Source organism: Accipiter gentilis, chromosome 3 (assembly GCF_929443795.1).
Source record: "Accipiter gentilis chromosome 3, bAccGen1.1, whole genome shotgun sequence".
NCBI classification, from domain to species: Eukaryota; Metazoa; Chordata; class Aves; order Accipitriformes; family Accipitridae; genus Astur; species Astur gentilis.
In genome coordinates this window covers 19495204-19518454 of record NC_064882.1, presented here as the reverse complement: position 1 = coordinate 19518454, position 23251 = coordinate 19495204, and the positions used below count along the sequence as shown (strand labels likewise).

The following is a 23251-nucleotide window of genomic DNA, read 5'->3' as shown; positions in this document are numbered from 1 at the left end:
CCATTGTGTATACAGATAATTTAAGAAGTAGGTGAGCAGGTTTATCTGACCTTCATCCCAGCTATCGTGGGCTTACTATTTTCACCACAGACTTCATAGACAAAGCTGGTTCAGGAAGAGACAACTGAGAGCAGACAGAGCAACAGCTTTATAGGCCAGACCACAGAGGGTCCATAGATATTTAGAGCAGAGCAAAATATTATTTTCTTACTAACAAGGAAATAATGTTATGTTACAGCACCTTCCATTTCACTAATGAAGAAATAGAATAATAAGACAGAGCAGCAAGGAAGCTAGAAGGGCTGGGGAAAAAATTAAGTGTCTTTTAGGGCATAATTGATTAAAAAAAACAACAAACAAAAAAACAAGCCAAAACAGTAAAACCCTCATCCATGCCTCAATTCAGATACATAATGTTAAACTACTAATTCAGAATTGTGTTGGGGCTGGAGAGGAATAGGGAAAAAAATGTGTTGCTTTTAATGAACAGAAAGTCATAGATTTTGAGATAGAGAAGACTTAATTTTCCTTAGGAGACTTGCACTGTTCCAGGCATATAGTGTTTAAAAACCCTAACAAAATGTGAACCTGCTACAGTAAGACTAACCTGTCTGCATATTTCACAGGGACCTCGATGACAGCGCTGTGAACATTTATGGATGCCACATTCCAGAACTTTGTCACAACTATCGCCACAGGTGGGCACATCTTCTGTACAAGGCAATGTAAACTCTAGATGAAGAGAGAGAAGTACAAACAAACATTTAAGAAAAAAGCCAAAGTATTTAGAAAAAACCACATTGTATAATATGAGTTCAAATGCCAATTCTCTCTCATTTTTTTTCAAAAGCTTTTCTAGAATTACTCAATTATTCACATTGCCAATTAAACCCCTGGTACTAAATAAAGCTTTGAAAGATTAAGCAAAAAAGTTAATATAAGCTGTCACAGTTCACCGTTTGTAAGAATTTTTTATGGACCCTGCCCTGCAGAATTAACCTAAACTACTGACTGTCAAAGACAGGATGACTTTTCTTTTTTAATTTGTCTTATCAAAAAAAAAAAGCTTACTTGATTTTTCACATGGACAGGACCTTTTCCCAGAACGAGGACAGTCTCCACAGGGACCAGCATGACAAACTTGTTCACATGTGTGATTACCACAAGGCAAACGTTTCCCACACACCTGGGAAAGTCAGAGAAACCAAGTGAATGCAATGTCATGGAACTACATACCAAGACAAAGCAACCCAAGGGGACAAACGAGGGGTGACAGACATCTAGATGGAATTTAACTTTTTCTGAATTTTGTTAACAAGTCTTATATTCGCTGAGTTTGCCAAATAAAACTGGTCACCCCTGCAGTGATCCTGACTGTATACCACTGTATACTGAGGAGTTAGTGGTTCACATAAGAGTTAACCTGAGTAGCCCCAGGCCTGTGCTGTGCCGCACATACAGCTTGGCGGCCTTCAGGCCTATGTTGTGCTGCTCATATCCCTTGGCCACAGGATAAACTTATTGTAGCAGAGGAGATTGGAGGCAGCTCCCACTTGGTACCAGTGATTATGCCACCTGCATGTCCTTGCCTTTATCTCAAAGTGCAGCAAGAAGTTCTCATCTGAACATCCTTTCTGTCTGGCAGTAGAAATGATTAACAGAGCTGCTTGCTCATAACAAAATCCTACAATAGTTTCAGTGATCAAAATGGGGTAACCCTTTCTACAGATGGGTTAATTCAATGCTGCACAGCTTGGGGCTTCCAACACCTAAAAGGCCATACTATTATTTATATTATACTCCCTTTCTCTATAGTGTTAGCTGAAATAAATCACATTTTAACTGATACTTTACAGAGGCTGACTGCCTTTCTTACTAGGATTGTAATGACCAAGGACCTCCTGGTGCAACCTCCCACTGCCACTTCAGGGTTTTTTTATTCTTTTTATTTTTTACAGCCTGTCAATCCATAGCCTTGGTCCTAAGAACGAGCTGCAAATATACTTCAAAGAATGAATCACAAATCTTTCATTCTGTTACAGTCACTAGAAGTAACTAAGTATGAAACTCTTATCTACTAAGGTATGGTTTCATGCTTATTTTTAAAGAGAGCAGCTGAAATTTCAACCTCAAGTACAAGAAAACAGAATATACAAGGTCAAATTCACTGCTAGCTTAATCCTAGCACATTTCCAGAACAATGACATTTTAACTACTGTCAAAAATGAACTGGGCCACCAAGTAGATCCATTCTCAAACACTGCTGCTTACATTTTTGATTGCACTTTCAAAACCTAAAAAATAAAATATTCTCTTACTGAATGAGTTTTTCCAATCCTTAATACACTGAGTAATCTAATTTTGTAAAAATGAGAAATAAGCTAAAAAGGGCAGCTTCGACATACCTGATCACACTGCCACTGAGGACTTGCACAAAGTCTTTCTGCTGTCTGTCTTCCACAGATGCACCGCTGTTTACTGACTCGTGGACAAGGCTGACAATCTCCTGTATGTAATTGAGTGACATTGAGAGTAGGAATTGCAAAAGAATGATGTATCTTAGCAATTAAACACTACTGCTCTGAAGTTTAAGACGACAGGTCTACCTGCGTGACAGGAATTCTCACAAGCGTGTTGTCCACACAGCAACGTTCGTCCACATGGCAGGTGACATGACCATTCCTTGGCACTGCACCTTCGGGGCACTGGTTTAGCTTTCTTACAGTGACAGGTTGTTGTGACCATCTTTGGGCAAGGTGGACAGGGTCCTAAGTACAAGAAAAAGAATACCTTGCTAATGGCCATTCAGCAAATGCAGCCTTGGCTACACCTGGTTTCTGAGAATTTTAAATATAGGTAGCAGATTTTAAGTAAAACTGTGTAACAGCTACATAAATACAGGTCACACAACCAAGAGACACAATGGATTTACCTGGATGACAAAGCAGCAGGCATTTATGACCACAAGAAGGTTTGAACTCCCTCTCACATATCTGACCACAGGAGTGAGGTACCAGCCATGGGTCCACCGTTGGATTCTCCACTTTTCCACAGTAACAGTAATACCTACTGGGAGTTTCAGACCGTTTGTATTCAAACCTACATTTTGGACTACAACAAGGGAAAAAGGGAATGAAGAGAAAAGCAATTTTTTTGAAGATTTCTTTTTAAGAAGAAAAGCCATTTTGATCATTTGAGTTTCACAAGATTGTTACCGTGCTACCAATTAACATTTTTATAACTACTGTAACCAATAACAACACAAATTTATAATATACAATAAAGGTCTTGCTATATGTCAAATTTTACAATAAATTCATCAGAATGTCTAAGGAATTGTCCTATCACTGCAATCTTTTTTCTCTAAGAATATATATATAAAAAAAATCAGCATAGCATACAGAATAATTTTTATGTCAAGTTATACCAAAGGAATGTATGCAACAAAGAGTTAACCTACTTAAATAGAACCAATCAAAAGAAGAGATTTAAAAAAAGGTTTTTACCAGTAGCAATTTATAAGCTATGTAAAACAAGATTTAGCAATGCTATTAAAGCTATACATAATAATTAAAATTTTATCTGAAAGATTTTAGATTGTATCAGTTCAGCATCTTAGATATTATAAGATGCACACCTTTATTTGTTATCCCTGATGGTGCCAGATATTAAAAAATACATTATTTCTAAAGGTAAGATAGGCACCAAAGGTCTGGAACTTGTTAGTGTCACAGGCCCTAAAGGCTTTCAGGTGCAAGCCATGGACAAGGGAGGCAACACAAGGAAGGAGAAACAAAGCAGGTCCTATTTCTGGCTACACTGAGAAAAGACAACAGACAAGGAGCTCCTCCTCAGAGAAGAATAAAGACCTACGTACTCATTTTCATCAAATAAAATGTCAATTTACCCTTATATAATACATTACAGACCATAAACCACTTCTCCATAGTAACTGCACAGTTTTATCATGTGCTTAAATGTCAAATAAAATACCATTTGCCTTGATTTTTTTTCATTATAAACATTATGCTTAAACACAAAACTAGTTTGTAGTAGAATAGGCATTATCAACTTGAGACACTGCCAGCCAACAATTCTATACCTTATTTCCTAAGCAAACCTGCTCTCTGAGATCCCACATTAACAGCGCTCTTGAATCCACCAGGCACTTTCAACCAAATTTGAGGACTGTGTATCAAACATACTACTACAAGTTTCCACATGAAAGTAGGTGGGCAAATAAAGCATAGAACAAACACGCACAGAGAAACCTTGACTGAACTTTCAGACACAAACCTACTGAAAAAGCAAGCTTCATTATTCATGCCACCAGAATACTACCTTCTTCTTTATGCAGTCTCATGTAAAACTGTAAGACTGGCTTTAATGCTCAAGTTACACAGAGACTAAAAAAAACCAAAAAAAATAAACACAAAAAAACCCAACAAAAACCCCACACACAACACCTAAACCTTGCTATTTTAGAACTGTTTTAATTTATTTATGTCATGGTACCAATTTTAAAAGTGACAAATATGTAAAGCCATTCAGAAATAAATATTAGAAGCTGAGACACAATGGATAAGTTACCTTCTCAGAAGTTCAAACAAATTTGATGCAGCAGGTTTTTAATATCACTGTGAAATATTCCTGAATCATGTTAATGAAAACTTAAAAATAATTCAAAAAAGCAATAGAAAAGTCAGCCTTCTAAATTTTTTTTGGGGGTGTGCATGTCATTTACAAGTACCATTCCTTTCTAAAGTAACTCCAGTTCACATATTTTTCACAATAAAAGTATCTTTGTAAATGTACCATGAAGAGCTCACCATGGCCAGGGATAATCTTTCTTCCCAAAATCGTCATCTGTCAAAGGAGAAGACACAAGGAAAAGGCTGTCCTTGGCCCACTTTTGGATACACACCAGGTGAAAAATACAAAAGCATCCACAACAGCTCCAAACCTAAAGAGCAGATATAAGTGCCAATTGCTTTATATTAGGCTTCTTTCTGTTTCCATCGACAAACATCTGTAATATCTAGAGAAATACAAGCTTGCTATTTTTCCATTTAAAAAATGGGTTTCCAGAGATAGATTATACCTATTGCTAGATTAATAGAGGCATTTTTACTGTTACAGATTCATACCCATCATCTTTTTTCCTGCTCCTGTGGGAAGTTTTTGCCAAGGCTTATGAAGCCCAAAATACTCATATAATCACAGAAATGTTGATTTAAACATGTTGTTGGAGGTCATGTAGCACAGCCTTATGCCCAAAGTAGGACTATTGCCAACTTAGCTCAGTTCAGTCACAGCTTTGCCTAGCAAAGTTGAACAATCCTGAAGGATGGGGACTCCACAACGATCCTGGGGAACCTACTCCAAGTGTCATACTACCTTCCTAGTACACAAACTGCACCTCCCAAGCACCTGTTTGTACCATTGCCCCTTATTACACCACCTGTCATCACAAAGATGACTTTGGCTTTAGCCACCTTCACAACTTCAAGCAGACCAAGGCTGCAATCATATCATCCCTTAGCCTTCTCTCTGCCAGACTAAACAAGTTCTCCCTCCACCTCTCTCTCCATCCCATACTCCAGGTCTCTAGACATCTTTGTAGTAGAAGTACTAAAAAGACTTTTCCCCTCTTTCAAACTTTAGGATTTACATACAGTGCTAGTAAGAAAAAGATCTGATTAGAAGTGTGGCTTTCAACCTAGTGTCTTTTGTTCAAAGAGCAAGACAGATATAAAATGGAACAGAATTAAAAGGAAATGTGTTTAAGAGACAGTTGATTTTGCCAGTATCCTATCTCTATCACTAAACCTTTATGTTCTTGTTCACATTGTACTTCTCTTTGTCAGTTCTGGAGTGAAATCACAATCATTTGCTTAGAATATCAGCCTGCTGCTGAAAAGCAGTTTAAGTAACAGAAATCCAGTTTTATGACTTTGGTACTTTCTACATATTGATGTCTTAAATTGTCAGCTTAGAATGACTAAAACAATTTGGCAAGAGAAATGCAGCAGAAAAATTAAGTTTTAATTTCTTTATTTTTTTTAATAACTTATGACATTCTTATAAAATTATACTGTGAAAACAAGGAGAATTTCCCCATTAACTTATAGAGGACAAAGTCAATTACATAAGTTTCTAAAAGTACGGTAACTAACTTCCCAGAACTAAAGCTAAACGGGAGACGTTAAGCAAACACACACACACACTTGACTGAAACTTTACAGATTCAAGATAACTAACAAACCACTGAGTTATAAAAGACAATTTCCAAGTTGCCAAAGCATCTCACTTCTGCTGACATGAAATTAACTCTATCAAGAGACAAATAACTTTAAAATCTACCTAAACACATGTTAAGATTCAAAAATTTATGTATGAAACATGTTAAGAATTCATACAAAACATACTGCATTTCTTTCTAAAAAATGTTAAAGCCTACAGTTTCATTGGATACTTGTACTCCATGTACATTCAGCATAAGAAGTTAAGTTGCAAACATGTATTTGATTCAAGTAATTGTAACAGAAACAGGTTGGACCTGTCAATGTCAAAGGGAAGTTAATACATAACAATAAAAGTGAAAAAGATTTGTCCTGAAATCTCTCCCACGAAAAATACACCTATATGAAATAAGACAATCTTAGACATGCCACCTTTCTCTTCCCCCTGATCTGCATTTGTAGTAGCAAAGTTTATCTTAGCTCCCTTGCTATAAATCTAACAATAATATTTCCTAGCTTCCTAGTATTTCTTGCTTTGGTGATTGCTACAACATAGTTCCAAGGCTTATGGAACACTTCAGTGCAAGCACTGGCCTTCCTGCACTTCTTTTTTTCATCTGCTACTCTCTAAAATTTAAAAAAAACTTATTTACATTACAGTAACAAACGTATGTCACAAAACACATATTCTGATTACAAGCTACATATATATAAGCACTTATTTTCCTCAAGTGTTTGAAAAATCCAAAGATGCTGAATGTTGTATTTAGTACTCTCTCATTTTAAAACTATCGATCCCAAGAATTACCTTAGTAATATAATTAAACAAAAGATACTCAGACAGTTGTATTTCCTTTATTCTAAAAGACTACTGTAAAATACTCACAGCTTGGTTCCTTTTAACTGAAGCAATGCAGATCAGACATGTCATAGCCCCTGACTGAAAAGCTTCATTCATGTACTGTCTTGTACGTTCCAGTTCACTTGCATCTCCATCTTTAATGTATAAAGATTTTGAAAGCAATCAGTAATGTTTGATCTGCTATTTTGTACATGTTGAGACTGCTGCAAAAGTATGTTATTTTTTTTTCTCTGAAGAGAGGCCAGTCATATATTATTACAAAACCACATTATTAGAAGTACCTAAGACAGTTCATTGATTCTGCATAAAAAGGCAAGTAGCACTGCCAGCATGCATTGCTGGGAACAAATATTTTTAATACAAGACATCAGAATAAAGTGCTTTCCCTCCAATTATGGAAAAACTCTAATATACAGACAACACTACAACCTTGTTTACGCTATCTTACTGAAATGAAAAGTCAATAAATGAAAAAAGCTTACCAGTTTGGCTAGTGTATATGGTAAATGTTTTGGCCAAAATCTTTCCTTGTTTTACTTCAGCATCTTCATCATCATCTTCAGATGAGGAGCTAAACTGGTCTTCAACTAGCTTTTTTGCTGCAGCCAGATTAGCCTTCTTAATTTCATCAAATTTCCTCTGTGAAGATAATTCTATTAAGAGAACAGATTAATGATGATTAATACCGTGACAGTTAATTGTAACACCACATTCAGTTCTACATACTTTCAACTGTCCTTTTCTTTAGAGAGCTTGCTGATTTTCTGTTTTTAAGGGCAGTATGTCACTACATTTTCAATACCACACAAGAAGATATAAATTGCATTTTCTTTTTATCTGTGCATTATCCATAAAATTCACAGCAGAAGTTACTATCTGTCAATTACTGGTGACAAATCCAACCAAATATACTAGAATACATACATCTATAACGCAGCTTTACTAAAACGATATTTAAAAAACAACACAAAAACACGCCACACACAAACACAACTTTCACAGCATGAGGAAGAAAAAAATAGAAATTAAATAAAATCAGGCAATTCTTGACAAGACTAATTGTTATAATTTGCTGATACCCTGCAGGTACCTCTCCCAGCATTTGCTACTTTTTAAATTATGAGTTTTATTGATCTCCCTCCATCCAACAACTCTTCATTGCAATAGTGGGTTCATGCTATTTCTACAGCTGGCAACGTTAAGAGTGACAGTGTATTTTAACATAAGCTTTTTAAGAAGTTATTGCATGTGAAATAGAGGAAGAGTCTCACATGGACAAAAAAATTATGAAACGTAACCGAGTTCGTAATAAACCAAAGTGCCTTTAGGATAACGCACCACGGAGATAGATATAAAAGTCTTCCGCAAACCACAGGTCTTAGAAGTGCCTCCTAGTTTTCCATATCAGACTGTTGCACGCAAAACATTTCCTGGGGTTTGGTCAAGTTTTAAGGATTTCCTTCAGAAACTACGCTACCACTTAAAAGAGCGCAATATTTGGCGAAATACCTGGGAAGCGTTTCGCGAGTACTGCCTTGCGCCCACAGCAGCCCCGTGCGTGGCAAAGCCCGCGCCTTCCCCGCAGCCGGGCAACGTGGCGCACCGACCAGGCTACCTAACGTTTGTCCCTAGCGGGCAGCACCCTCCTCAGCGTTTCCAACCGTACTGACAAACGGCTGCTCCATCCATCACTTCACCCTTTCACTCTTCTGCTCGAAGGGCACCGACCGTGCCCCCTGGGGTGGACGCAGCCCCGAGCCCCCAGCCGCTGCCCTAGGCCTCCGCGTTTGCCCCCAGAAGGGACCCGCAGGCAGGAGACGGCGCACGGCCAAACGCCGGCTCGCAAGGGAGCGGGGCCGGGGCCCGCCGGCCACACGAGGGCCCCCCGCCCGCCTCCCTTCCCCACGACGCCGGGGACGGCCCCGAGCCGGGCATTCGCAGGGGCTCCCCGAGGCCCGGCGGGGCTCCGGGCCACAGCCGGCTCCCCAGCCCGGGACCCCACAGCCCCCGGCCGGGCCGGGGAAGGGGTGGGGGTGGGGGGGGAGGACGCGACACTCACCGCTGGCCCCCTCGCCGCTGCTCCCCGCGGCCGCAACACAGGCACCGCCGCGGGTCCTCGGGGCCGGGAGCCGGGCGGCCGCCCCAGCGCGGGCGGCTAGCCCGTCCCCGCTCCTGGCGCGGCCCCGGCCCCGGCCGCGCTGGCGCCAGGGCGCCTCCATGTCTCCGCCGCCAGCGAGCGAAGCACGGCGGAGGGAGGCCGACGCCTCCTCACACCCCCGGCTGAAGCCGCCCCGAGGCGAGCCCTCCCGCCCGGCCCGGCCCCTCCGCCCGGAAGCGGCGGTGGAGGCGGCGGGGCCGCCGGTGAGGTGAGCTCCCGCGGCAGCGCGACTACAGCTCCCAGCGCTCCCCGCGCGGGCGGGCGGAGGCGGTGGCTGGGGGACTCCAACACCCAGCGTGCAGCGGGGCGCAGGCGGTGTGCGGACCTCGCCCGGCCGGTGCCTGGGGCCCGCTGTGGAGAGGGACCGTGGGCCCCGCCGGGAGCTCGGTCCGCGCTGGGTAATCAGAAAATTGTTTGCTGATGCCCAGGGTGGGGTCTCTTGATTACTTAATGCTTGGATTTCTTTTTGCCTGCCGCTCTGGCCACAGAAGCGGTGGCTTCAGCTGTCGTTCACAGAATCTTTCCAGTTGGAAAAGACCCTTAAGATCATCCACTCCAACCATAAACCTAACTCTGCCGAGTCCACACTAAACCACATCCCTAAGCACCACATCTACACGTCTTCTACATACTTCCAGGGATGGTGGATCGACCACTTCCCTGGGCTCCCTGTTCCAATGCCTGACAACCCTTTCAGTAAAGAAATTTTTCCTAATATCCAATCTAAACCTCCCCTGGCGCACCTGGAGGCTGTTTCCTCTCATCCTATCGCTTGTTGGGAGAAGAGACCAGCCCCCCACCTCACTACAGCCTCCTTTCAGGTAGTTGTAGGCAGTGATAAGGTCTCCCCTCAGCCTCCTTTTCTCCAGGGTAACTTCTGGCAGCTGTTTCCACAGCTTTTACTCGTGTTTTCTTCACGGCTCCTCTTCAGAGTATGAGAGTTAAAAAACGGCCACAAAGCGTGGTTAGAAACTTTACTGAAGTATATCCGGAAGGTTTTGCTGCACAGAAATACATGTTGAGGAATCTGTGTGCCCCCTGAAATGTTCTGACAGATAAGTGCAGGTTGAAATAGTTTTAATTTTACTGACATTTCCTTATAGCACTTACGTTCTGTCTTGTGCCAGGAGGGAACTCTGCATTTAGCGCTTTTTTTTTTTCAGCAAATACATGCTTAAAAAGTAAAATAATATAAGGTTTCCAATCATAAAGAGTATGAAAATAATAAGTAAACTACTGGAGGTCAATTCTGGTTTTCTGTTTTGAAGTGTTTTAAATCAAAGAGGTTTTATTCTCAAGAAAGAGGCAGCTAGTGACTACAACTTGTGTTGTAGACTGAAGGATCAATGAAAGAAAAAATATTAACAGTAGATCTCTGTCTTTATTAATTAAAACTCATTATCATAGCACAAACTTCTCTAATACAAAGTCTTAAACTCTTCAACAAAGGAGAAAAGTACTTCCTAAGTGCCTAGTGAAATATGACGCAGCCCTACAGGATGCTGCTGCCACACAGACTACAAATTATATTCAAGACCTGAATTGGAGGAATGCCGATTGCAAAGTCCAACATTCACAAAACAGTTAAATGCCAGAATAACGCTTGTTCTTGTGTGCACTAATAGAATCTTTAATGGAATGATGGCATACTCTTTCCCCTCACCAGCACATTATGTCATTTGTCATTCAAAGTGCATGATCAATAGTGAATGAACAGCCGTTTCATTTTACAGTTATCCTTGTTGTTCCATATATATCCTATGCATTAATTACTTCATAACATTTAACCTTTGCAGTGAAATCAGGAGTTTTTTATAGATCTCTGGCATTCTGGAAGCCTATCAACATTACATAAAAATAAAACAACCAGAAATGCATGCACTTTAAAAAGATCCGATTTATAATATCTCCATCTTATTAAGGAGAAGAATGAAAGTACTAGAGATATTGTCAAGTGACAGTAACATTTACATATGTATTTTTTTAAGCATGGCAGTCCAATTGCCCAGGATAATCAAATTGCCCTAAATACAGAATTATCCATTCTCTCCTTGAAGTTCCTGTCTTCGCTCCCTGTCATCAAACTTTTCCAACATTAAGTCAAAGTCTACTTAAAATACCCAGCTGAAAATACCCAGCTGAGACCACAACTAATAAAATTTTTGCCAATGGGAAAAGACATTAATTCGGGAAAAAATCCAAGGAGATAATGCTTCTTAAAGCAACTGAAAATGTATCTGACATATGACACAGTAGACTTTACTTAGTAGTAGTTAAAAACAGAAGAAAGAAATACCCTAGCAATGAAAAAAATTATCTATTTAGTCGTTGTATTCTTTCCCCAACAGCAGCTGCAAAAGACGCTGTAGGGAGAGTTTAGCCTCTTTCTGCCATGTCTGCCCCTTGCACTTTGCCAGCATCCACAACTGTTACATTAGGGATATAAAAATTTTTAACCACAGATCTTAAAAACTTGATAGTCCATGATCAGCCGCCACATGATTACATGGAGCAGAACAGTCTTCAATATTACTTATTTGTTATTATTGTAGGAAGAACAGCTACATTTTGAGCCATCCACATTTGTCATACTGATGCTTGCAAAAAGTTGTATTTTCTTCCCTTTCTATTCCAGTCTTTGCATGTAATATCCCCCAAAAAGGACCATTTAAAACTACCCGCTTACATTTCAAGAAATCAGCCAAGGTGGACCCAATGAAGTAATAATATTTTCCTAATCTTACAGCCTTCAATACTCACATCTACATTGTAGATATACCTAATTTTTTATATAATATCCCATACTTAATTAATCTTATGTTAATCAATAAATATTATGTGTTTTTTTATACACAAATTTAATGTCATGGTTCACGCCTATATTGACTTCAAATAATATAATTGTTACCAAACCTTTCCTTCTTTCCATAAGTAGACACAAAGAAATTATTTTAAAATAGTCAGCAAAACTTTCAATATTTGCCAGTATATGACTGTATAAAGATTTCATGCATTTGCCGTAGAGCAGTGTTACGTAATGAGTACATAACGCATTAGCAGATAATGCCACCTGTTTGTGCAAGAGCAAGGTGTTATCTTCCATCCTCAGTCTCGATTCTTCTTTTTCTTCCTGAAACCTTCCAAATATGTGCTGCCTGTAGGAAATTAGTGACATTACCTCAACAAATAATTTTTTGTAATTAATAGCCAGGTCCTACAAAGATTAGAAATGAGTGTATTCAGCACTGTGCAGGGTTTGACCCTAAGTCTTATTGGCAACCTCCAGTGTTTTATTCCGCTTTTGACACTCCAGGTTTATCTGTGGATGGATCTGTTTCTTCTAAGTCTGTGAATTCTTGCTCTATAACTGGCTTCAATATTTTCTCGATTTGTGTAAGTCTTTTTTTCAGTTTCTGTTGTGCAGCTTCATACTCAGCCAACAACCTGGCAAACTTTGTTTGTAATCTGTCCATTGCTTTTTCCATGTAGGTGACCTTCTCTTCCAGATCTCTAGGATCACTTCCTAAATTTGCAACTTCAATGTCCAGCAAGCCGTCCTTCATTAGGATTTGCTTGCCTTTTTCTTCCAGCATAGCCTTTGCATCTGGATATTCTGTCAAAGCCTCCATGAGATCATCTTTAGACAGACAAAACAAGTCTGAGTATCCAATACTTCTAATATTGGCTGTTCTTCGATTGCCAGCTTTGCTACCCTTGATATTAAGAATGCTGATTTCTCCAAAATAGCTGCCGTCACTTAGGACCACAAATTGGGTAATTCCATCATCAGCGACCACTGCCAGCTTGCCTTCTTTGATAATGTACATCTCTCGTCCAATATCTCCTTTTCTGCAAATATAATCTCCAGGACTGTATACTTGTGGCTGGAGTTTCAAAACCAGTTCAACCAACAGACCAGCTTCACAGTCTGCAAAAATCCGAACTTTTTTTAGTGTTTCCAGGTGAACATTAATTGCAATCTCTGCTCTTAGTTTATCTGGCAGATACTTCAAGACTTCCCTTTCATCCACAGCCTTTTTGTTTGTCCACAGGTAGTCAAACCACTTTATAACTCTTTTTTCCATGTCTTTACTCACATTCCGAAAGTGCATATACTGCTTGATAGCATCAATCCTTGCTTGAAACTCTGCCCTGGCAGCATTCATGTTGGAGATCATAGAGCCCACGTTACCAACAATGGTAGCGAAAATCAATACTCCAACCAAGAAGTCAATGACCACGAAGAAATACTCAGAATCTCTTACAGGAGGGGGTGTTTCACCAATAGTAGTCAAGGTCAGTGTAGACCAGTAGAGACTGTAGACATACTTTCTAGTCAGACGGGCAAATTCAGGATCAGAGGTGTTGGGGTAGACCCATGTGTCAGCCCCAAATCCAATGGCTTTCGAGATCGAGTAGTACACACAGGCGTTCCAGTGAATAATAATCACAATGTACATGACAAGGTTAGAGATCCTGAAGATATTTGGGTAGTTTGTCCTTGTTTCTGTTCGCTGGAAAAATTCAAACATCCGAGCTACTCTGAGTAGTCTGTTTATTCTTAGTTCTGGGTAATTCAGTCCTAACTTAAAGTATAAGAGATCAGTTGGTATGATTGACAGAAAATCTAATTTGAATTGCAAAGATGTCTTATATTTCTCTTGAAGCTTTTCTTCTTCTTTCACCAGAAGACCTTGCTCCAGGTAACCTAAAATCAAATTGTAAATAATAAAAAATGTTACGACTTCAACTGTGTTGTGTTTAATGTCAATCCAAATCTACTTTGAAAAATATTTGGGGTGCAAATTCCAGATGGTACATAACTTCTCTTACTTTTTAATAAGCAATTTCTTATTTCCAAATATTCAACTTAGTGCTATATGGTTCAGCTTGAGCTAAACTAAACAGCTTTGAAAATTAAACACTTCTAGCTCTGATTCTTTCCGTCCACTTTTCCACTATGGTGAACATCTGATACCCCTCCCCCCCCAAAAAAAAAAAAAATCTGCAGGATATAGGAGGGGTGATTAATGAGAGAAAGAATTTGAACATGGCAATTTCAGTTCCATATTGAGGTATCTACTCAATAGCTCTGGATGTAGGATAAGATTTTAAAAGAAACAGTTGCAGCTGAAGTTAATTGGATGTCTTGCTTGCTCAATGGTCTTGAAAATCAAGTGAATACTTGAAACTCCTTAAATACAAAATCCAGATTTAGGTGCTAATTTTTCAGAACCCCTGATCCGCACTTGGCCGCATTGCATGTTTATTTTGTCTTGTTGAGTCAGCTGCAGGCAGAACAGCTTCTAGCTAGCTTACCTCATGCCTGGCTTACCTCAGGCTTTATGTCTTTTTTGAGTAATACATCAGAGTTTCTCTTATTTTTACAGGTCACAGACTATAGTCTTTCAGAGATCTATCTCAATGTCTTTTTCACTGTTGCACTTCATCAAGGGTACCCAGATAATGAGAGTAGTAGTATTCTGAATATTTTAAACCACCTGACACAAATATATGAAGAGGAATAATTACTCATTGAAAATACTTACCTGTTCTTGTCCGTACAAACATGTCAGCAACATAGATGGCATCAGAAATGTAATCAATAATGAACCATACCGCTAAGTAGTCATGCTGAAGCTCATCAAAACAGGCTCTGAATAGGAAAAGGCAGATGTAAATTACTGTGCACTGAAAATTAAATACTTACATTAAATCAATGTTGAATAAAGTATTTTTTTTATTTATTTAGGGATATTACGATTTGCCAGAAGTCTTATATAGTCATTAAAGGAGTACATCACCTAGCAATAATCATGGTCCAGTTGTACATGACGGGCATTGTGATGCAAAACAACCAGTTGTAATACATATTTCCTGCTGGATCAATAATGTAAATATCTTTCTTCTTCCTAAGTGGTAGGCAGGGGAAAAAAAGGAGATTTAATGAGACACCTAAAATACACCTAACAATTTTTGAGGAATGAAGCATTCCAGAAATTGTTACTGTAGAATAAATAGTCTTTATTAAAGTTAAGCTTCCTTGCTTGAATGCATGGAGAACATGAAGCTGCTTGTTAGGTGTGACTTGCAGCGCAAGCTTTAGAATCTAAATTTTGCTGAGCAAAATCAGCTTGGCAGTCCCACTTCAGTTTATAGTGGCACATGTAATTTCAACCTTTTTAAATTCATTTTTTTCCTACCCAATTAACTGTCTTGTCTGATAATTGATTTCATCATCTTTCAAAAAATCAAATTATTATGTGACTAGTAGTGTTTAAATAAGTGACCCAAATCCTGCCTTTCTCACTGGGAAAAGTCTACCTCTGAGAAAGATGAAATATTGTCATAGTTTACATAAAGAAACCAAAGAATGTGAAATCATACAACACAAGTTTCTACTGCACTATTTTAAATTTCTCTTCCTTGGCCAGAAAGTTATGAATTTACCAAGCAAAAGGTAAAGCAAGAACTTTTAGATCATAGAAGAGTTTACTTCCTTGTAGGTGCCCTTATGTGTGGAAGAGATTGCTTTATGCTGGCACATCTTTTGCTACAGGGTGTTATCCAAAAGATATTGGATAATCAGAATCCAAAGGAGATTTTTATTGATCTATTTTTTCAGGTCAATTCCATGCATGCATATTTCTGTTGTCTACATATGAAGTTAAATCAAAACATCTCTACTCTAGGGAGAACAGCAGTCTGTGTACTCATTCACTAGCGTATAAGCATCTTGTTTACAGGATGTCTGTGAATGGATTTGGTTTTATATCAAAAGCAATTTTATTGGACTAACATAGCAGGATCTGAATGAAAAATACTTACTCTTCTTTATTTTCTTTCTTCTTGGACTTATCTTTATTTTTGGTTTTCTCCTTTTTTTCCTTGTTCTTTTGAGTTTCTCCATCCTTTTTTTTTTCTGACTTGCTAAGAAATAGATTTACATTTTCAATTGTTACAGACTAAGTTATAACATATTTGGAAAGAAATTAAGTGTCTTAGAAATAGTAGTATTATTACTCTTTGTCTTACCTCTTCTTTTCTTTTTTCTTTTTCTTCTCCTCTCTAAGGAAAAGAAAAATATGATAGGCTTAGGGGATGCATATAGCCCTTGCTTCCACATTTATTTATTCAAATCATGTGAATTTGGTAGGGGTAACATTATACTTAGGTGTTTGGCCTTCAAAACCTGTTTTGCTTATTGTACTCACATAGAATTACTTTTATTTTTAATTAATAAGTATAATACCAATAACTTTAGTATTAAGAATGTTCATCATAATTGACGTGCCTGAATTTAAAATGTACATGCAGTGTCTTTTGGGATTACTTGAATGACATAACTGTTTATAAAGACATGATTAGATATGTATCATTATTCTTCATTGCTGCTCAAACAACCAATATTGCAGTACTCTCATTTTATGAAATGGCAAAGATACTTACTCATCTTTATTACTATTGTTGTTAATATTGTAGTGTGCGAGTGCACCGGGTAGATACCCTTGCCTGGGGAACAGCAAAACAACACAGTTATATGATATCTGCTGAAATACAAAAAACCCATTTAATATCTAAATTGTCACAGACTGTTTCTCACCATTTTAATCATGGGCTAAGTTATCTAAGGAAACTGAAAGAGCACAGATTTTAATCTCCTAAATATTTACAATAAGCAATATATCACAATCTTAAAAACTTAATGTATTAAGAGGGAGTGAAGAAAATTACACAATGGCAAGTACCTGTGCTTAGTTAATCCTACACAAATTATCAAAGGAAAAAAACCCAAACAGACACAAAATAGTAAATTTGACATACCTGTTTTCCCCTTTGTCCATCGGTCCAGGGTCCTCACTGGTGTCTTGCACTACCACGCTAGGAACGATTGTATGGGAGTGATGGGTCTCAATCACTCCTACCTTCATGGTCAAGTTTGTCTTGCCTTGGGTAATTGAGGAAGACTGATTTAAAAAGGATCAAGTCATTTCACAACTAGCAGAAGTTACAAGCAATTTTTTTTTTTTTAAAGATTAATCCTTTATATGCTTTCTTCACCCCAAACCAACAACAGTATTTTCAGTTTCTTCTCTCCCATGACATTCCCACCAGACAAGAAAGGGCACTGTGGGTGCTTCAGTGTGCTGAATGACCAGGCAACTGCTGCTAAAGAAAATGTTCAACACACCTCTCTCTTAGAGGAGGGATAAATTTAGGTCTTTCTCCTGAGCCTAATCACATACTTTGAAAATATTTAGACAATTGTGTTAGAAATGTCTACCGCTGTTTCATCAGGGTTTGAACCAAAGGCTCAAAACATTGTACCAAGATGGATAAACAGATTCATGCACAGGTGACATCCTGAAAACCAGACTAGGAAGCAGCTACTGGTTGTACGTCCAAAGAAATCTCAGTATGTCTGATACCTGAAAGTTATACTCTGTTGAGAGCAAAGAGTAGGTTCTGTAACTAAGACGTTAAGACTGGTGTAGCAGAGTCTCCTTACTCATATAGCAGATAGTATATAAACACCTAAATAGAAATGTTAGTGGCTGTTCATGTCTGTTTTGTTCATTTCAATATTAAACAATTGAAAATGTTGTAGAGAACTGTCCTGGTTTTGGCTGGGATAGAGTTAATTGTCTTCCTATCATCTGCTATAGTGCTATGTTTTGGGTTCAGTATGAGAAGAATGTTGATAACACACTGATATTTTCGGTTGTTGCTAGGAACGTTTAGACTAAGTCAAGGACTTTTCAGCTTCTCATGCCCAGCCAGTGAGAAGGCTGGAGGGGGACAAGATATTGGTATGGGACACAGCCAACAGGGTATTCCATACCATGTGACATCACATCTAGTATATAAACTGGGGGGAGTGGAGGCCTGGGGATTGCTGCTCAGGGACTAACTGGGCGTCAGTCGGCAGGTGGTGAGCAATTGCATTGTGCATCACTTGTATATTCCAATCCTTTTATTATCATTGTCATTTTATTATTGTTATTGTTACCATTATTAGTTTCTTCCTTTCTGTTCTATTAAACTGTTCTTATCTCAACCCACGAGTTTAACCGATCCTATTCCCCCATCCCACTGCGGGGAGTGGGGGGTAAGTGAGCAGCTGCGTGGTGCTTAGTTGCTGGCTGGGGTAAAACCACGTACATAACTGATGTAGTGCATTCTAGTGCACAGTCTTTCCAGCACCAGAGTAATTAACTTCTGCTCTCACTTTTCACCACTGTTCTTACAATTTTGTCAGTTATATCTTGGCATCAGTGAGACTGCCAACTCTTCAGGCATGAATTCTGTCTACAAGTGTGATCTGCTATTGACAGGGCCATTTAGATAGGATTATAAAATAGATGCTATCCACTACAGTAACAATATCCCCGTGCATGTGAAATCAGAGTATAGAGATGCCTGTAAGCCACAAATTGACAAATGAGTGGCTGTACCACTGATAAGTGATGTCAAATGCCATTGAATAAATCAGTCTTAAAGAAAGTACTTCCATTCTGTAGTCCAACAGACTGCAAAAGAGAATGATGATACAGCTGCTACATTACTGCCAGACTTACCTGACTTTCCTTATTAGTCAGTGAAACTAAAAATATTCCCGTACAAGAAATAGGAGAGGAAACCCGTATTTCCAGCAGTCACCAGACATGAATGAATGACACATGGTGCAAAAAATAATACAGCAATATACAACATTCTACAAAACAGAAAGATGAAGATTGAAGATTAAGATGTTTTCTTCCATCAATAGTCCTAAATATAGTCCAACATTGCTGGTCAGTCTTTAAACGCTTAAGAGCAAGGATCAGGTCTAAGATGTCTCACAAAAAGATTTTAAATTTCTAAGACATAGTAAACATTAGGTTAGATTCACCAGGAGCCTTAAAGCTGTAACAGGGTTTCCACTGACTTACTCCAAGGATAAGTTGTGTTTGAAAGTGTGGAGATTGAAAGTATGCCAGGTTGAATTAAGCAGCTTTATGTCTGCTTACAGGTGCTCTGAAAGCTCTGCTAATGCTGGCACACAAAATTCCATCCTGATTTAACCTATATCCTCCACAGAGCCACACTGGAGTCCACAGAGCTCACAAATAATGGTGCAAAATAAAGCTGTGTCCAACCACTTCCAAACACTCAGCACCAGACAAATGCCAATACATTCATCTCAAGGAAAATCATTCCTCCACCCGAGTGGGTGAACCAGTCACTTCACATTAGGACTCCCAGTACCAGCATTTCTGTGTAGGCCCTTGTTTTTCATGTTTATCTTTGCTCATTGAGTCTTCTTCAGTTTCAAGAGCAAAAAACCCCATTGTTGTCTGTGCTATTCAGACTTACCAATTTGCAGATGTACTAGAGGTTAAAGATGATAAGTGTGGTAAAATAGGACATGTCCAAAAATCCAGACCCATCCAGACTGCATAGCCTGGAGATCGGGGAAAAATCTATGATGTCTTCTGCATTCCCCTATTCTTCAGGCAAAGAGGGTTTTCTGTGCATTTTTGCAAATAAACAGATTCCTCTGGCTCTGTTAGTGTCTACTGTAAGTGGAACCGCTGTGGGGTGCTTTGTGTTCTGCTGAAGGAGCCATGGCAGCCTTGCGTAGGACTTGCTGGGAAAGAGGGGCTGCCATTTGGGGCAGGTCGGGAGATTTCATCTTACTGAGGCACTGGAAGCATTGAGTGGCATAGAAATTGGAAGTATTTACTACCCTGTAGTCTCAAAATACTGAATCTGAGTGTCAGGCTCAGGTGACTGCTGCACCAGGTTGTTTCTCTTGCCAATCAGTCAGGACATGTAGCACAAGAATATCTTCAAATTCCATTAGTCTCAAAGCAAATTGTAGGGAGTTTTGAAATTCTTGAGTCTAAGACACATAAATGCTAATTGCTAGTGGATTAGGGACTGTGGTCACCTGGTTACAGCATTTGTGTGGCAAAACCCTGACACTGGGAACAGTAGAAAATATCCTGTTAAAATCAATGGGTTCAGAACTCACCTTAATGCATTTTTTAAATTGTATTATAGAGATTTTTCAGACAATATTTCAGATGGTTTTTACTAAATTGTATCATGACGATGTTTCCTATTCTGTAGTCACACATATTTTTCTTAAACTGATACATTGTCACAAATTGTTACACTGCTTTCATTTTAATAGCCCAATGTTCATATTCACAGTATCATATTTAGGTAGTAAGTTTGAAAAGTAATTCGGAAAAATGCTTGCTTTAGAGATATTTTAGAATTTTACCATACTGTTTTTACGGTATCATCACAAATAGTTTGCTTTTACTATCTTGGATTTTTAAATTTGACTAATATTATAAACAACTGAGTTTTCAACCATTATATTAATTACTATACATCAAAATCTCTAGGGCTGCAAGAAAGTGAAGGCAGTATTATACTTTTACAGGTCTGTAGTGAATGGAAGATCAACTTCCATCTCTTCTACTCTTTTATTTTACCTATTTCTCACTTTCTTACTGGCCCACCATATTCACTTCTCTAGTCACTATTTTTAGAGAGAAAATGATTCAAGTAAGGATAACCTGGAACAGAATTTGGTGTCATGTAAAGATCTACTTTTTTTCTTTACAAAAAGCAGCAGTAAATCTTCATTAATGTTAAAATCTGCAGTGTGTTACAACAAAATCTCTTTTCTAAGATGCAAAAAGAGTCCTTAGCAGTTCTGCAATAAGCAGTTTCATCAGTGTGCATGCTTACCTTGGGAATGTAATCTGCTGCTTCCAATAGCGATTTCAGTCCTTTAAATCAGTGACGTTTCCTTACTACATAAGCAGAACAACCATGAAAAGCTAAATATAATCAACATTTCATACATAAATCCCTTATTGATCAATTTCTCAACCAGACAGTCCCATGTGCAGTTCTCTGAATTATTCCCAGGAAAGGACATGGATATTAGAAGAGGATTTCCTTGAGCTAGTGATGGATTTTGAGATTTAGAGAGAGATGAAAGTGACAGTGGCAGTCACTATTATCCCTCACCTGAGCAGAAGCTTACTAGCTGTATCAACACGCACAAGAAGAGAAAAATATTGGAGTGCACTCTGCCTTGAAACTAAAAAAAAATTATTGTAAATGACTATATATTCAGTATTGTCTGCTGTCCTGTTTTCTTAATATTGCAGATGCTGTTACTGTAGTAACAGGTCTTTACTAGAACAGATAAAACACCATAAATGGAAATTTCCTTTTTATCTTAATGTGTTTATCATATTCCTGAATAATAGGAAATACCATTTTAAACTACTGAAAGTTCTTAACTAACCTAACATAACTTTTACATTACTGTTTTGATGCTTTAAAAAGCCTATGAATTGTGAATATATATTTAGTGGAAAATGCCACAATGATGAAGTTTTAAGACACTGAACTAATCTTCAAGTTTGGTATGGATTATGACTTTGCAAAATGGTTTGTAAAGTAGCTGCAGCCATCCTCCATTAGAAATGTGCAATGGTTCATCGCAGTGGCCACACAATCAAGAAAGCCCCAAGAGCATCCTAGTGTACTTTGAAAGAGAAGATGTTGAGGTATTTGCATACCTCAGCTTTCTCATTTCACTGCTGGGTTCCACGAGAATGAGGAAAATTAAGTACTCGGGAGCCTGAGTGATTGATTTTTTAATCTGGCACATTTTACATGGCCCATTTGGGGGGGGGGGGGGGGGGAAGGCATTGCTGAGCATGAAATCCAGTGCAGAAAAAGAGTGCAAAGCAGCAAAAAGACTGAATGTTCAAATTTGAAATGGTATCTCTGTCACAACTGAGACACAGCTAAAGTTACTGAATTACTTTTTAACTTTGCTTCACAACAAGCAGAATCCAGGAAAGCAGTCCAGCCCCTGGTACCCCAGGATTAAGGCAGATTTGTTTCCTTAACCAAGAGCAGGAAGAAGCAGTGCCACTGGCATTCATACGAACCAACTTAAATTTTGCAGCCCAGGTGACTGAGTGGTCATTCATAAGTGGATTTACACGTTGTAGATTTAATCACAAACCCAAAATGATGCTCATAATCACAGGTCAGCCTCCTGACCAGAGAAACAAATTAGACACATCTGCTGCTATGACTTTCTAACCCTCAAGACAGTCAGTCCATTTTCTAGGAAAGAGAATACACATTTGAAATGTAAAGAATAAAAAATGTTTTAAATAAAACAGTAATGAGCAACAAGGAAATGCATAACATTATGCACAGTGGAACCCAGATATACAAATCTACAGTAAAGTAACCAACATAACAAATGGACGAAGAAGTGAATAATCTTCTAAGTTCTGGCATATGTTTCACTGTTGTTTTTGAAGGGCTGAAATACAATTCCTATCCTAAAATCATAGATATGAAAGCAATCTCAGAAGATCACTGCATCCAGCTAGCATTGAATCAGGATCAGTTTTACCTCTGTCATTCTCATGGGGTTTTGCCTGGTTTGCAGTCTGAAAGGTCTCAATGTTCAATGCTGAGCAATGATTTTGTGACTATGTGGTGGCACTGAGTGTCTGGGACATATGCCTTGTTGTGCGTCACATGAACATCAAAGTACTTGTGAACTCCTGCATTTGGTGCATACTTTTGTTCAAAAGTTTTAGATGACCAACCAAGCCAGGCAAGTCTATGTTGTGTCTCTCAAGCCAGTATGAACTACAAAGGAGATGATACACCTTTTTACTGTGGTGGAAAACAGTAATTTTCTTTTAAAATAAGCAGTCCTGTAAAGTAACTCTAACTTATTTTTTCTTATCTGTTTTACCATGGAGTTTTTCAAAGAAGTTCTCAAACAGAGGAAGATGAGTCCTACTGGGCCAGACCAGTTCCTTGTCTGACAGTGGCCAGGACCTCACTTACCTGCAAGGAAGTTTGCAGGACAAGTTCTGGGTGAGCTCAACACAGTGATCTCAATTTTGCCCTCCTTTAAAAGCCAATTACCTAGTTGTCATT

General features: G+C 38.7%; 2 protein-coding genes across 4 annotated transcripts in view; both read right to left on the bottom strand.

The window, feature by feature from the left end:
- NFXL1 (nuclear transcription factor, X-box binding like 1) overlaps nt 1-9419 on the bottom strand; it is a 49408-nt gene extending 39989 nt beyond the window's left edge. For both annotated transcript variants that reach the window (XM_049793740.1, XM_049793749.1), the window contains exons 1-9: nt 9164-9419; nt 7587-7757; nt 7129-7238; nt 4830-4963; nt 2933-3111; nt 2607-2768; nt 2406-2506; nt 1072-1186; nt 608-732 (exon numbers count right to left, since the gene is read on the bottom strand). In XM_049793740.1, coding sequence (XP_049649697.1) covers nt 608-732; nt 1072-1186; nt 2406-2506; nt 2607-2768; nt 2933-3111; nt 4830-4963; nt 7129-7238; nt 7587-7757; nt 9164-9323 — 1257 coding nt within the window. In that variant the 5' untranslated portion in view covers nt 9324-9419. The remainder of the gene's footprint in view (nt 1-607; nt 733-1071; nt 1187-2405; nt 2507-2606; nt 2769-2932; nt 3112-4829; nt 4964-7128; nt 7239-7586; nt 7758-9163) is intronic.
- A 1179-nt stretch (nt 9420-10598) lies between these two features.
- CNGA1 (cyclic nucleotide gated channel subunit alpha 1) lies at nt 10599-21211 on the bottom strand. Of its 2 annotated transcripts, none has more exons than XM_049793769.1 (8): nt 21011-21211; nt 17087-17229; nt 16712-16774; nt 16298-16330; nt 16091-16192; nt 15067-15174; nt 14812-14918; nt 10599-13970 (listed from the first exon to the last, which is right to left on the bottom strand). In XM_049793769.1, the coding sequence occupies exons 2-8, from the start codon at nt 17191-17193 to the stop codon at nt 12553-12555; spliced, it is 1938 nt and encodes a 645-aa protein (XP_049649726.1). In that variant the 5' UTR covers nt 17194-17229; nt 21011-21211; the 3' UTR covers nt 10599-12552. The 2 variants fall into 2 exon arrangements, with proteins under 2 accessions (XP_049649726.1, XP_049649721.1); XM_049793764.1 differs by having other exon boundaries at nt 17087-17210.
- Nucleotides 21212-23251: the final 2040 nt, after the last annotated feature.

Coding starts and splice junctions, on each gene's coding strand:
- CNGA1 (XM_049793769.1), bottom strand. CDS start 17,193: ATGAAGGTAGGAGTGATTGAGACCCATCACTCCCATACAATCGTTCCT. Junction 16,193..16,297: donor AAGAAAAAAGAAAAGAAGAG/GTAAGACAAAGA, acceptor TCTATTTCTTAG/CAAGTCAGAAAAAAAAAAGG. Junction 14,919..15,066: donor TGGACCATGATTATTGCTAG/GTGATGTACTCC, acceptor TTTCCTATTCAG/AGCCTGTTTTGATGAGCTTC.